General features: G+C 44.8%; 1 protein-coding gene across 24 annotated transcripts in view; it reads right to left on the reverse strand.

Moving 5' to 3' along the window:
• Window positions 1-479: 479 nt before the first annotated feature.
• EPHA5 (EPH receptor A5) overlaps window positions 480-15,639 on the reverse strand; it is a 196,842-nt gene continuing 181,682 nt past the window's right edge. For 12 of the 24 annotated variants that reach the window (XM_074589293.1, XM_074589291.1, XM_074589292.1 and 9 more), the window contains 3 exons: window positions 13,621-13,814; window positions 9,069-9,224; window positions 480-774 (listed from right to left, as the gene is read on the reverse strand). In XM_074589293.1, coding sequence (XP_074445394.1) covers window positions 669-774; window positions 9,069-9,224; window positions 13,621-13,814 — 456 coding nt within the window. In that variant the 3' untranslated portion in view covers window positions 480-668. Of the gene's footprint in view, window positions 775-2,799; window positions 5,439-9,068; window positions 9,225-13,620; window positions 13,815-15,639 lie in introns of those variants that run through there. The other 12 variants (XM_074589283.1, XM_074589282.1, XM_074589281.1 and 9 more) reach the window with 2 other exon arrangements.

Consider the following 15,639-nt stretch of genomic DNA (forward strand, 5'->3'; position numbering starts at 1 on the left):
GAGGGGGGAAAAAAAAAATATACACCCTGTATTGTATTTGCCATGGAGCAAGCAACATGTTTATACACTAGTCTCTATAACTTAATGCTGTGTAACAGCATTTTTTTTTCTTTCCTTTAAATTTACAAAACAAAATATCTATCGAGAAATAATCTAATCATATTGCTCTTCAATACACTTCTGTAGACAAGTAAGACTCGAAGTTAAACTTCAGTAAACTGCAGCTTTTGGGAGCCCACGAATGGCTACAAAACTCCTCCACTCAAGTCAGTCCTTGGAAGTATTACCATGTGCTGCTGTAATTCAGTATATAAAGGTGCTATATATATATATATATCTCCCATGTACAGACAACATGTGGTGGGAAGGCTTGTTGTCGTAGTCGCTGAAGCTTAAAAGACGGGTTAACCTCACGTACAGCAGATTCGTTTCCATGTTCCATGCATCTTACATTAACTTCATGAAAATGAGGACACAAATAGGAAGAAAAGGAAAACTTTAGTCAAACACTGCTTTAGAAACACTGCGGCAGAGGCCAACGTCCTTCAGTTATAGAAACCACTGAGTTTCCCTTTTTATCTTTTTTTTTTTTCTAGTCAAAATAAATCTCAGGGCTAGGATACAAAGTGCAGGACCGACCCACTTGAGGAAGCGACTTTAAAACCAAGTTACAACGGCACCATCCCATTCACCAACTGGACCTTCATCTCTTGAAGGCTGTTCATTATCTTCTTCTGGTGACCAACAAGTGTCACTCCCAGCCGCCTCAAATCCCTGTGGGAGAAAGCAGACGTTGGTTCCACGGACCGCTCAGGCACACGCCGCCGCGCACACCACGCGCCGCACGCACCGATGCTGCTGCCAGTGCCTACCTCTTACCACGGGCAGCTCCCGAAACCAAGTTTAGCTGGCAAGTTTAATTCCGCCACCCCCCCGCCTTTTTTTTTTTTAATCTTTTAATGGCTGACATGGCATCTGTGAGAGATGATGTGATTTGACGGAGATCACCTCACTGGCTAAGGAGAAAAGCTGGACAGCAAAGTGTCAGCATCACCTTTGGCCAAGGACTCTGCTAGGCATGAAAAGTCCTACTTCCAAGAGAAAAGCCATGTAAGAAAGCCTGTGTTGCAGTTTCCTCTTCTCCTGGGAGAGGCTGTTTTTTGATCTCGGATACGAGCAGTGAGGAGTGAGGTCAATCCACGCTTCCTTCCTCTTCAGACTAGGCAAAGCCAAAGATACACAAACTGCAATCCTAGAGCCAGCTCCTACAAAGAGCTGAATGGCAAAAGCCTCGAGCATGGCCACCACCCTGATGACCCCCAAAAGTCAACAAGAATTTGCAACATAGCTCCCCTCTGGGCCTTTGCAAATCTTCCTGTAAACCCACATTTGATTTTGTTTCAGGGGTGATTTCTACAAGCCAAAGGCATTTGTGTTGAGTCTGTCTACTGAGCTGCCATTACAGGAAAGCTGTAAAATAAGGTAGTTTGTGAAATGCAGGATTAGGAGGAAAGTGTTTTCTCAGAAGCTCAGCCCTCTAAAATTTAGGTGTACAAATGAAGGTAATCAGCAAGGTTGATGTTGATGGTGTGAAAGATGCACCTCCAGGGGACAATTTATCCTACCAAAAGACAGGAGTGGGACAAATTGTCCCCTGGAGATACTACAGCAGGACCTTGGGTGATCAGATTCAATGACACATCTAAAACCAGGTAAGGCCATGGGTTATGTCAGAGTATAATTGTAGCGATTTCCTTCTAGGCGGAAAAGTGTTATCAAAGAAATTGTAGGAATAAAAGCTCAGAAGAAACATCAAGACAGGTGTATCTGTGTTTCCAATGCAAAACACAGAGACTGTTAGAGAAGCAGTTCGACTTAGAGGAGACGTGGTGTTTTGTCTGAAGACTTCCACTAGAGAAGTATCAGCCCCTCACTTTCTAACTCCAGGCTGGACCAAATAAAGGATGTTTCCAACGTAGGGCTATACAGTCTTGCCAAAACACACATGAAACCCAGAGCTCCCAACACCCTGGACGCAAGTCTTTTAGAAGAAAGCTCTCCACCGAAAGCCAGCGGGACGTGACCTCCTTGAACACGTACGTGCTTTTTGGAAACTTCACTGGCAGGGCTGGCATGTGCAAGGGCTGGGGATCACCAGTGACACGTGGGAGCCCAACCAACACGTGAGGTGTATTGCAGACTTGGCCTACAGCTCACAGCACAGCTGCATGCTGGACTGCAGGTGAACACATGCAACGACCACCAAAACACTTTCACGTAACGTTGTGTGAACTACCCATGAAGGTGTACCTCTCTCAGCAGCTCCACGTTCTAGAGAGAGACTCCTGTGCAAATACAACCAACCATCCATGTCCAAAAATTAAATAGATGAACGTTGCTTTGAATAAAAAGCAATCCTGAGTGAAGGCCGATACATTAATATACAGCTGGTTGAAGCCAAAAGCTAGATCTGTTGTTCTCCAAGGATTATCACACTTTCAGCCTTTTGATTTGGAAAATACCAGATTTTCTGCTCCAGGCTAAACACTTCATTTCATTATTGTACCCTTTTTTGGTGATGCATCTCAATGATGCATAGGGGAAATCACAACGTAAGGGGCACGGAGCAAGGGAGGTCAATGAGACATATCAGCAACGCTCCTTACCTGGCAGAGAAAAGGCTGCAGCACCTGCAAAAGGTGTCTGCCTTCTCAGGGGGACATGCTTTCATTTCTGCCTCCACTGAATTGTGAAACTAGTTCAGCAAGCCATCTTAATAACGAAGGAAAATGTAGTAATGCTATTGTTACATGCAATTTATTTTATGTACACAGCACAGTTGGAAGTTCACACCAAAGATCAAAAAAACCCCCAAAACCCAACCCCAATATAGGACCTGATTTTTAAGAGAGCCAACATCCATCTTCCCCCTGCTGAGTGCTACTCTGCTGGAACTTTTTGAAAATTCAGCTTTTTTTTTTTTTTTCTTCCCCCCAGGTATCTAAAGTGCAAGGTGAGCTCTTTTGAAAATCCAGCACCATGTATTTCGCAGATGTATCATTTCTGATACTCTTGCATCTTATGCAGAAAAAAATAGCCTGAAACTATAAGAAAGGCATGTACAACTTGGTGTTTCACGTCCAGCCCTATCAGTATAAAATAAAAACCCTACTCGCTACGCAACTTTTTTTTTTCCCTTTATAGTATCCCCCTTAACTTAACAGGCTTGAGGAGCGCCTCATTGATTTACAAGAGAGAAAGAAGAAAAAGGAGTTTCTGGTTTCAATCCATTAGCTGCTCACCAGGGGATCCAATCTATTTTTTTTCAAATATCAAATCCTCCTGAATGTGAAGCCACTGGCCAAAAGCACAGGGACTCCTCAGAGAGGGAACAAAAACTCCTGTGGGGTCTTTTGCCTCTGCAAAGACAGACCAGAAGACAACAGCTCCTGATACAGATGCTCACCTAGTATAAAATCAGCAGCTTTATTCAAAAGCCACCTTGCGTGTTGCAAAGCCAGCAACAAAACTTCCCGAAAACCACCTAGAGAATGCAGGAGCTTTAATTCCCATTTTTCAAGCGTGACTTACAGCACATTGCATGCTCCTGTGCACCCAGCACTGAAGCACTTGAAGCAGCATAAGGCAGCAGCCAACTTCTAACAAAATCGGGTGCGCAACCCAGCTGGTTTTGGGATAAAAAATATCAACTTCTGTACCTAAGGGCTGCAGAACAACTGTTCTGAAGCTCCAGCCCAGAGCTGCATGGCTCACAGGACTGAGGTCAACTGGTAATTTCACTGGGCTCAGCTCCGCAGAGGAGATGTGTGCGGCTGTCTACTGAGGTTTTGCAATAGGAATGTGCAATTCCCTGCAAGAAAAGGCGGAACTAAGACCTGGAGGCAAATGACACTTGCCATCAGGATCCCAGCTGCAACTTTGCCATGCAAGTGACCTGACCTCCGGTGTTGGGCCTTGTGTGCGCCTCTGTGGCAGCAGCATGGGCGCTCCCCGAAACCCTGGCGACACAGGCACCTCTGTGCTATGGGGTCTCCCTGCTTCAAAATACTTGATGCACCCACTCCCCCAGCAACGAGACAACTTTTATTCTTGTTTCAGGGAGAAGTCTCCCCTTTTCACTTCTCTCTCATTCACATAGGGCTGAAAATGGAAAGAGGTAGGAATTAGAATCACTTGCCAACGAAGTACTAAGAGGCCGACCTAAGTTGACCAAAAAGCCAAGGAAATAAAGGGGAAAATTGGTGTCGGCTCATCGTATACAGCTGCATGCATGCTGCTCTCTTACCACCACCTTGCACGAAAGCCCCGCTGTAACGTGCCAGGGACCACACAGTACCCCCTTCCCTGCAACATCCTCCATTCGCAAGGGTTGAATTCACGGTGTCCACGTTGTAAGAAATATATTTGAAACATTTTATTTACAAACAGAACTACTTATACACCATGGACCAGTTTGTCAAACACAGTGTAGACTAGGACTGGATTGCCACATAAAATACAACCCCCCTCACCAGCCAGTTAGTCATGCAAGCAAAAGGGCCAAGTTCCTGAAAGATCTCTGTGTCCGGCAGCCGTCAACCTACCACAGATATTTGGTATTTCATCTCCCATCCAGGCCAGATTTCACCACTCTTCTTCATGTGCTGTTAACTCTACAATTGCCCGTTCAGACTGGGACTACTCACATAGTTAGTTGTCAGTTTGAATGAGGGGAAAGAAGAAGAACCTCAAAGACCTTCAGAAGACGCTAAAGAGAGAGGAATCCACTTGCTAGGGACTTTTGCATTAAATGAGGACTTAAAAAACAATTTTTTTAAGAGTTCATCTGCTCTTATTCATTATTCCTACCCTACTTGATCAAGAGATGAGAACTGGTTTGTTCAGAAGCAGATGCAGTATCACAATCTCAGGACTGAGATTTCAGGTTAAGAATAAGCATCTAGAGCAGGTGAACTCTTAAATGCTCTTTATCCAGTATAACTTTCAATAAATAGTTCATTTTATTTTAGAAGAAAAAAAAATACAATGCAAAGCAACACAGCACATATTATTACAAATATTCAGAGCTCTTCATCTAATAACAAACAACAGGGTGTCCTGAGATTCAGTGAGTACAGGTCTTTCAAAAGGTGGAAGTATGTAGTCCACATGGTTAGTAATTGGTCCAGTCAAGGGTCAGACTGAAACTCATGTCATGGATCTATCTATTCTTGAGTATTGTCCTGGTAAAGTTATTCTTGCAGTGGATTGAAAGAGCTCCAGACACACTCAAAGTCACTAGGTGGTCCACAAGTTTAAAGAGCAGGTCTGGTCCACTGGAAAGGTTGCCTTCATGTCTGATATCCAGTTGGAAAGAGGGGGTGGAGGGTGAGGCTCCACTTTTCACAAGGTGATTCGTCCCTTTGCAAGAATTAGAGCTAAATGTAGAAATCACTCTTTGTTTGAACACATACATTTTCAGGTCTTTGCTTAAGCAGGCAGAGCTCAGGACTTGGGGCGATATTCACCGGTTTTAACTTTTTAATCTTTTGCTTTCAGAAATTTGTCACGAATACTACTCTTTCCTGGAATAAATGCATTAAGCCATCAGTTCGTAAGAAGCAGGGCAGTAACCAGGATTTTGCTTTGCATGCTGGTGGGGGGGTGTTTAAAAAAAATGCTGAACATCTACCATCTCAACCAGATCCTGTAAATAGTCACCAATCCCGCCAGCATTATGGCCAATGCTCCTACACCAACCCCTGTTACAGTGCTACAGATTTTTTTTCAGTAGATTTTAGAAATTCTTTACATTCAGCATATTTTTTTCCTGCCTTTTCTGGCAGCGATTACCCACTTCTCCTTTCTCCATCTAATTTCCACGTCTGTCTCCTACGCAGTTTGAATTTGTGGAAAATCATTTTGGATGGTATTTGAAGGCAACCTCTTAAATTGTAAAGATTGTTTTACTGATGTCATTTGGGGAAAGTAAGCTCCTTTCAGATGTTCAGATCATCTTTTCACCTGATCCCCCCAAGTCCCAGCTCTGAAATATACTGAACAGTTGCCTCTATTAAAAATGACAAGGAACATTTAACGTGAATTCTCCATCACAGAGTACAAAATGTTTTGTTGTTCCCTTTTACAGGGAGAAAATCAAATCCCCTCAGTATATTAACCTTTAAAGAACTTTGCTTGTTCCGGTGTTCATTTTCTGGAGAACCCATGAGAGTCTCATCTGAGCCCATTCAGGAGCCATTTCTCTCCTTTACTTTGTTGATTTTAAGGGCAATCTGCCAGTTTACATCAGCCTGAGCTGTGTTCAGCCTGATGTGGTTCAGGTCTTCAACATGGGACACCTTTCCTCTTAAACCATTATGACGGTTTCTCCTTTTTTAACAACTGAGAATCTCGCCTTTTGTCTTTTTTTACTATATCTGAGAGGGATAAGAGAAGTCTTGATTTGGATGGTTTTTTTGGCTTTTCAATGAACCTTCCACAGTCTTCCCAAAAATAGACCCGAGTGGGATCAAGCCTTCTTGCTAAGCCACCCTTGCACTGCAAAGGTGTGCAGGCTGAGCTGTTCAAGAACCAAGCCAGACTCATGCAAGCATCTCTGTCCAAGGCAGCTAGGCAGCTGGGGGATGTTATTTATGGATACTTGATAACTAACTAGTTAGAGTTAGTTTCAACCTTTTTTCAGTTTCAACCAAAATGCAAGATGGATTCATGAAATGTCTCCTTTCAGCTTGAAAAAAACCACCCCAAAGCCCAGAAGCTTCCCCGGCTCCTGAGCATAGCTCCACTCTACTACTCTGCTGCTGTAAAAGCCCAGAATAAGCTGAAGCTGAGCAGCTCAGGCATATTGTCTCAGCTGGGGCCACTAAAGGACAAGAGTGGGATGACATCTGTGCTATAGAGAACATATCGGGACCTGGTGGAGGGGGCCTTAGAGGCGGTTTGTAGCTCGAGAGGGCCAGAGCATCTCTGGCAGCTATAATTTTATTTAAAGACTTTTAAACCAACTTGTCTTTCTGGCTAGAACCAAACAGATAATGGATTTCTTGGTTCACTGGCAACCAGAAAAACCATTTTGAAGTACTTTTAGGGTAGCCTGAAAAGATTTTGGGGGATTCTGCAATATCAAAGAGTAAATATAGGGAAGTATTTAAATTTTTAAGTTAAATTAAAGAGATAATTTCACAATCTGAAATGTTGCACTCAAGAAAATGGGAAGGTAGGAATAGTTTTGTCAGTGGGATGGGATGCTAAGACTGTTTAAAGCTACATGAATAAGTGAGCTTCTAATTTACTGTTAAAACCGACTATTAATTTGGGCTCGAACTCAACATTTTCTCTGACCCAAACCAAAGCATTTCACTTCTGCGCACTTCTTTTACAGCTCTTGAAATTGCATAAAATTCTAAAGAGGAACAAACTGGAAGCTGCTTTTGTAAAACCTAGTTTTCTTCTTTGATATGACTAATTCAGCCAAAGAGCAACAAGTCTGTGATATATTTTAGGCAATCTGCATTTTCTACCTGAACTCGCTCTGGTTGTAAGATTGAGGTGGCACAGTAGAGAGGAATGCTCCAACGTTTTCCTTTTCTCTTAAATTACTGCCTCATCCTATCCCTTCTCTTCCCATTCCCCAGCTAGGTCTTTCTGCTGTGTGAACTCTGACCACCCTGGGGAACGACCTCTTCCTTGGTCAACATTTGTAGATCACCAGTCTAAATGGAGCCCTGAAACCTGGTGTTTCTGGCTACTGCCATATCAGATGAGTAGGTCAGGAACCGTGGAGTCCTCAAAAGCCAAAGTAACATGGCATGTAATTGCAAGAGTAGGCCGGGAAAACACATGTAAGAGTCTCAGGCACCCAAACAGGGTTCTAGGTAGAAATCCATGCACTCTGACTCCCTAGAGAGGATTTAATCCCTAGCTCAGGGTTTTCATGTGAATGCCTGAAGACAGACTGGATGAGTCCAGGTGTAAGGGACAAATACTGGTGATGTGAGTGCAGCAAATATGCTCCTGCACTCCCTCCATGCGTGTAACGCAAAACTGAACTCCGTGGAGAAGTTACCAACCTGTATTAGGTGCAAAGGACCTCCTACCCTATCTGATGAGCTCCACAGAGCTGTGGCAGATAGGAGAAATGCTGTGGTTCTGTGGGGTGTGGGAATTTTTTTTGTTTTATTCCTAATCCTTGGCACCGATTCTGTATGTGCACTGGCAATCTGCATGTGATGGAAGAGCCACAACCTTCTCCAAAGCAGCATGGAGCATAATCCTTCCCATTCTGCCTTAACGCTTGCAGTAAATTAAGCTCAAATTAACCCATCTAGAAAGGCAGACTTTGGGGCGAGTTTGAGTAAGTGGCAGGAGGAAAGTACAGATGTCATTACACAAGCAAGGCAGGCACTTAAAGGTGGAGCATAACAAATCAGCAGTCCTGAGGCATCTACCAAGTTGTTTGAGTGCTGTCACCCCACGTGCGAAAACCAAGAGCACATTCAGAGGGAAAAGCCTCAGCCAGGGAGCCTGTCCCCTAGAGCTATGGGTTTGCTGATGCTCTTCTGTTCCTGTTTCTTATTTCTGTTAATGTTGAATACTGTCTTCATGCCTTACTGGGCTTGACTGTCCACTTGGTTATGTCCAGATCAATTGTGAAACCAGCTAATCCGGCGTAAAGCTAGCATAACTCAGCAGGGACACTAGCTCCTATACATTTACTAGCAGGGTGCGTTTTTTTTTACTTGTCACTAACCCCAAATAATCAACTGCTATTATGTCACGAGGACGGCCTGGCAATTACTCAAACTCAAGCATTAATTTCTGTGAGTAAAGGAGCTAAAGCACCATCTGCCAATGTAGTGATCGTAAGTTCCAGTCTTGCCTGCACTTGTTATCATCAATACAGATGCTAAAAGAGAAACTGCTGACTGCACACAAAGGGTAATGGTTTTCCTTTCTGCAGCCTCATCCCTACAGGTTTTTGAACGGTTTGTCTCCTACCCCTCTGCAATTCCAACGAATGAGGTGAAAATGATCTGGGCACTACTCACTCTAGGGTCACCTGAGCCACAGCATCCATCGAACTGTATCCGTTCTCCATGAAGATCTCCGTGTATCGGCCCATTTTGATGGCTTCCAGCCACTCACCCACTGACCTGTAGGCACCACTCCCGACTGGACTGTGCTCTACCAACAGATTTGACACTCTAAAGACAAGCGAAAACAGAGAAGGAAAGAGAATCAGTATCGAGATGTACCCAACGTGACTCAGTTGCTCGCATTTTTATACGGTAGAGATGATTCTTTCGTTGTGTTTTCAGTGACTGCTGCAGCTTAAATCCTCCCAGCAGGCTTCATACACAACGTATCAAACATAACACTTCACATTTTGAGTTAGTTCCTGCCATTTCTGGTCCTTACTGCAAGCAGTAAGAGGAGAGGACTAGTATCCATCCCTGTTACCTCTCACTCCTCTTCTATTAGGCTGCCCCAGTCACTCCTACTTCAGTCTTCGGTTTCACTCCTCCCGCTCTGTTTTCCTCCTCTTCCTTCAAAAGTCATAATTAACTTAAGACAGTCCAGAGCCTGGAAGCTGAAACCCAAATTACATTTCCCAGCAGCGGCCATCAATGGCAGGCTGCTGTTAACACTTCAGGGGCTGCTCCCGCGGAGTCGGGTGGGGACTTCGGATGCGGGCAGCATCCGCCGAGCCCTGCAGAGAGCAGCAATGCTCCAACGACGCTCCAGCCCTGAAAACAGAAGCAGACTCCTGCTCCCACACCCTCGCTCAAGACCTTGCCGCGGCAATTGCTACCTGCTCGGTTATGCCACGCACGGAAGAAGCAATTCAGGCAAATAATAACCCTTCGCTGCTGCAGAAACACCGACACAGTACCTGGCACAAGCGACCCGTGCCGCGTACAGGTCCACCACTCTACTAATGATGCGCAGAGAGCAAAGGGGGCTTGTCCAAGGTCAGCCAGGGAAGAAACTAGATTTGTCCCTGCTTTGTAAACTGGGACATACAGCTACCATAAGCCTTGCATAACGATTATTACCCACAAGTAAAAAAAACGTTTTCTGGGTCAGCCTCTGACGGTGAGAATTACACTTAAAAGACTTTCAACTGGAAGGAGAGCTGGGATATTATATTATTGCAGCACTTCAGGAATCTTCATATATTTTATGAGCACATTAGTATTATTTGTTTATTTAATAGCAATGCTGAAGGGTCCAATAAAATGTGAATACTTGCAGCACCAAGAGCATAATGGCTTCCCATAACATTTTACACACATGAGGAATTCAAAACTCCTAAGTAATCATACCAAGAAGTGGATTTTCATCACTAATGTCAGGAGGTACCTACTAATATGCACACGCTGTAATGTAGAGAGTGACTTCCTCCCTTATTTGCATTAATGAGAATTTCCATAAAGAATACATTACATATATAAAAATATCCTTTACAGCTGCTGTATGTTGAAATTATGATTCATTTGGAATTACTATGGTCTGGGCATGGCAATCTGTGATTATAGAAACACAGTCCCAAAGCCTCGCTGCTCAGGTGCTCCCTCCACATCAAAGATACTAACAGCAGCTCTGAAAAGGAGAGATTTGGAATTGCATGGACCTGTTCATGGAATAAACATCAGCAAAGTGCTTAGCAGCTCAAGGAAATGGTTTGCTGCCTGTTTGCCTCTTTTCCAGCATAACAGTTTGGTATAAAAGAGTGCATGAACCACCACATAACAGGCCTGGAAAACAATTGTTCTGAACTGAAAATAAAAATAAAATGAAAAAAACCCAAATCAAAACGACATATTTTGTGCTATCATAAACTTTTTCCTGCAGGTTTGCTGGGACTGACATTACATTTAACTGCTAATAAGAGTAATTTCTTCTTCAGACGGAAAATGATGCATTTAAAATAGCCCAAGGAACACAGATCTATCTTGTATTTGAAAATTAACAGAGATTTCATGTTTCTCTTCTTCCAGTGCATGAGATGTTACGGGAGGACGTGCCAGTATGGGGATGCGAGGTCCAGCTGCAATAGGTGAGATGGACCACAAGCAGTTGTGCAAGACTCACTCGGAAGGTGTAGAGGCAGATGGGTCTAAGCTCGCAACAGTACATCTGCTTTGGTCCACGCCACCAGTGTAACCTCATCTTACATCCCTCTCATTCCTGTTCAAGGAAAACGATGTGTCTTTTTTTTTCGTCCTCTGAGAATAAGCTTTTCTGAAGGGCGTCTTCCAGTGTTCATCAGGGGAACTCCACTGCCATTAGCGAAGCAGTGATGATTTATATTCATCACTCTTTCATGACCTTGCAAGGGACTGAGTGATTAGCAACGCAGATGGCTCAGAAGTAATACTTGTGTGCCTACATCAAAAAAAAGAAAAAGCCTCTCCAAAACTCCAGTATGGTGGAAACTCCAATATTAAAACTCACTAAAAAAATATTAATCTCTTTTTCTCAAAGAGCAACTTTATTTCTTGACCATATTTACCTTACTTGTAGCCATGTAGCTATTCAGATTCATGTTTAATTGCACACTGGCTGCTCTATTCACTTAATGTAGTTTTAGCAAATGGTTTGTGTACAACTCTTTGGGAACCACAGGGATCCTCTCGCGATTACCAAGACTGTCAGAACTGGTGGTGGTAGTGGCTAGCATACCTAGGAATAGTTGTGGGAGGATGCACTTGCACATCTGTGAGCTTTGCACATCCTAAGAATTTCCCCAAGAGATTCCTCTTCATTTGTATTACCAAGACAAAAGTCAACAGGCAGATAATTTGAGCGGCATTTAGTACCTACTTCATGCACTCAAGTCTTGCCCTCTCAAACCTTGGGGTAGAGCGCAAGTAGCTTTATCATAGACCTATAAATACTGCTGAAACTCCCATTCCTGAAAGACAGGACACAGTAATTTTCTTTGTGGAAGCAGCACTGCATTTCCAGAGTCACTGAATTGCTGACCTGTCTGCCAATTTCAACTGAAAAAGTTGATCTGGGAAAACTCCCCTGATATTTGAAAAGTCATGGCAGTCAGATGAAGTCCCTGGTGACCGGAAAAAGGGAAACATTGCACCCATTTTTAAAAAAGGTAGAAAGGAGGACCCTGGGAACTACCACCCTGTCAGCCTCACCTCTGTGTCTGGGAAGATCATGGAACAGAACCTCCTAGAAGCTATGCTACGGCACATGGAGGACAGGGAGGTGATTCAAGACAGCCAGCATGGCTTCACCAGGGGCAAGTCCTGTCTGACCAACCTAGTGGCTTTCTACAACGGAGTGACTGCATCAGTGGACAAGGGAAGAGCAACGGATATCATCTACATGGGCATCTGCAAGGCCTTTGACACGGTCCCCTACAACATCCTTCTCTCTAAGTTGGGGATATACAGATTTGATGGGTGGACTGTTCGGTTGATAAGGAACTGGCTGGACGGTCGCATCCAGAGGGTAGTGGTCAATGGCTTGATGTCCACATGGAGAGGGGTGACAAGTGGTGTCCCTCAGGGATCCGTACTGGGACCAGTGCTGTTCAGTATCTTCATCAATGATTTAGACAGTGGGATCAAGTGCACCGTCAGCAAATTTGCCAATGACGCCAAGCTGAGTGGTGTGGTCGATGTGCCAGAGGGGTGGGATGTCATCCAGAGGGATCTGGATGAGCTAGAGAGGTCGGCCTGAGCAAACCTTATATAGTTCAACAAGGCCAAGTGCAAGGTCCTACACTTGAATCAGGACAATCTTCATTATCAATACAGGCTGGGGGATGACGTGATAGAGAGTAGCCCTGTGGAAAAGGACTTGGGGGTACTGGTGGATGAAAAGCTGGAACATGAGCCAGCAATGTGCACTCACAGCCCAGAAAGCCAGCTGCATCCTGGGCTGCATCAAAAGAAGCACGGCCAGCAGGTTGAGGGAAGCAACTCTGCTCTGCTGAGATCCTACCTGGAGTACAGTGTCCAGCTCCAGAGTTTTCAGCACAAGAAGGACACGGACCTGCTGGAGCAGGTCCAGAGGAGGGCCATGAAGATGATCAGAGGGCTGGAGCACCTCTCCTATGAAGACAGGCTGAGAGAGCTGGGGTTGTTCAGCCTGGGGAACGGAAGGTTCCAGGGAGACCTTATAGCAGCCTTCCAGTACCTGAAGGGGGCCTACAAGAAAGCTGGGGAGGGGCTGTTTGCAAGGCTATATAGCAACGGGACGAGGGGCAATGGTTTTAAACTAGAGCAGGGTAGGTTCAGATTAGACATTAGGAAGAAGTTCTTTACAATGAGGGTGGTGAAACACTGGAACAGGTTGCCCAGACAGGTGGTGGAGGCCCCATCCCTGGAGCCGTTCAAGGCCAGGCTTGATGAGGCTCTGAGCAATCTGATCTAGTTAAAGATGTCCCTGCTTACTGCAGGGGGGCTGGACTAGACGACCTTTAAAGGTCCCTTCCAACCCAACACATTCTATGATTCTATGACATAATGAAGCTGGAGGAACATCCACCCACGGATGCACACAGGCTAAAGAGTAAGTGGTAATTCAGACAAGGATCTTGCGCTGAGAAATAGCTCTGGCCTGAGTGTGTACCTGCTCGATGCATTAACCAACGTCTTCAAGCTGCTTGGGTTACGGATGAGCTTGTCCAACATGCTGACAATTTCGTCAAACTTGGGCCTGCTGTTGCGGTCTTTCTGCCAGCAGTCGAGCATTAGCTGGTAGAGAGCAGCAGGGCAGTCCATGGGACTTGGCAGGCGATAACCTTCCTCCACGGCTTTAATCACCTACAGGAGACAAAACACGAGGCTGATGGGTTGCTTTTCTTCCTCTCGCCTTTTCCCCAAATGCAAGTTGACTTAAATAGAGAACTCTGGGACCAGCACTATGCTCACGTAAAATCCCGCCCGCCCCCCAGATCCACACACAAGAGGCTAACCCAGTAAAACCCACAATCTTTCATTTTCTACAGGAGGGTTGAATAACTTAATTTTTGATCACTGCAAAATGAATCTAGAAAGCCAAGGCACTGCTGCAGCCAGGGGGGCCAGATTGCCAGGCTGCACTTGTTGAAAGCTCAGCTGAGGTCTGTAGGTTATATACCAGGAAACTCCCGGAGCCTACCCTAAAGTCCACGAAAAGCAGCCTACGGGGCTTTCTGGCATCTTCTTGGAGTGCAGTGATTTTGTTTATTCAGATGTTGGCTTCCTTTTAAATGAAAAGGCATGTGCTAGACCACAAATTTGTATTACAGTAATAAAAGTCTGACTGTATTTCAAAAGAGACTTTGAATGCTAATTGATGGATGGATTCAAGGCAGAGGCAGAACAACCATCTCATATATCATTCAATGCTGTCTGGGTCTAGTCGTTTCTTAGTGTGGCCACATTTCTGCCAGGAATTTAAAATGTCAGCCCAGGAGTATGTAAATTAAAACCAGGGGAGGGTTGTTGCACTGATTTCAAATACAAACCATCTATGGTTCTATATCTAAAACAAGTGGTATGCACATGTGCTGCCTGCCCTCTTGAAAGGCAGAAATGAATAAATGAAGGCAGGACCGAAGAAAGCAACTTGTTTTCCCCAGTTTGGGCCAGATTTACAGCAGGGCTCCAAGCCCAGCAGTTCCCATTTTAAACCATTACTATGTTCAGTAGAACACAGCTCATGTGTCAAGCCACAACGGTCTGTGACTGCTCCAAGACAGTCCCAGCGGCCCATCTTCACACCCTCTACTCCCAAGACTCCTTGACCGAAAGGAGCTGGAAGCAACTATTTGCTGTGTGGAAAACCACAGCACTTCACTGTTGGACTCCAAGGACTACCCCAGATGCCAGTCATTCTAGGCACCGTCTCAGGATTTGAAAACATCCTCTGTTTAAAAAGAAGGCTCTCTGGTTAGCATGGGAGTTGTTTTCTTGATCTTCAGTGCCTATACAAGCAGTACAGGAAGGGCTGCATCAGGCTGGCATTGCATTTCAGAAGGCCCCAAAATTCAGGACCTCGGGGATCGCTTTCAAATTGTCCTCCACCACAGGGCGTTCTGCCAAGTGGAAGAGTCCCAGGAATGAGCTGGGCTGGCTGAGCAGCAGTAGCGGGAACCTCAAACTCCTTAAGGACGTAGAGGAGAAGTTAGGCGAGGCTTTGTAATCTTCTCCAAGGATAACAAGCACGTCTGAAGATCTGCCCCACAAGACCTGCAGCCCTTTTGCACCCATCTAAGATTTAATCTGTGTGTGGAGCAGCTGCACGGCTCTCCACCCAGCCTGCACTTGCAAAACAATCCTTTCTACAGCCTAACTTTTGCTTGTAGCATCAAAAACCAGCCCCACCACACTGCACTGTCTGTTCTTCACATCATGCTTTTCAGCTGGACCCTGATACCAAATTTGCAGCTGCCCTATAAAAAAAGTCTCAGTGTGGCCCAGCCACGAGAACGTTATTTGCTGTGTCCACGTCTGTATTTATAACAATAACAGATCACCCTCCAGCTGTAGCAGAAAGAAAACAGTAGCAAGACAGGGAGCAGACCATCTGGCACCAGCTCAGAATATCTGAACTACATCTGCAATGGGGTTATGCATGTTTGATATTCTTGGCAGTAACATCACA

The sequence above is a fragment of the Larus michahellis genome, chromosome 5 (assembly GCF_964199755.1).
Source record: "Larus michahellis chromosome 5, bLarMic1.1, whole genome shotgun sequence".
Lineage (NCBI taxonomy): Eukaryota > Metazoa > Chordata > Aves > Charadriiformes > Laridae > Larus > Larus michahellis.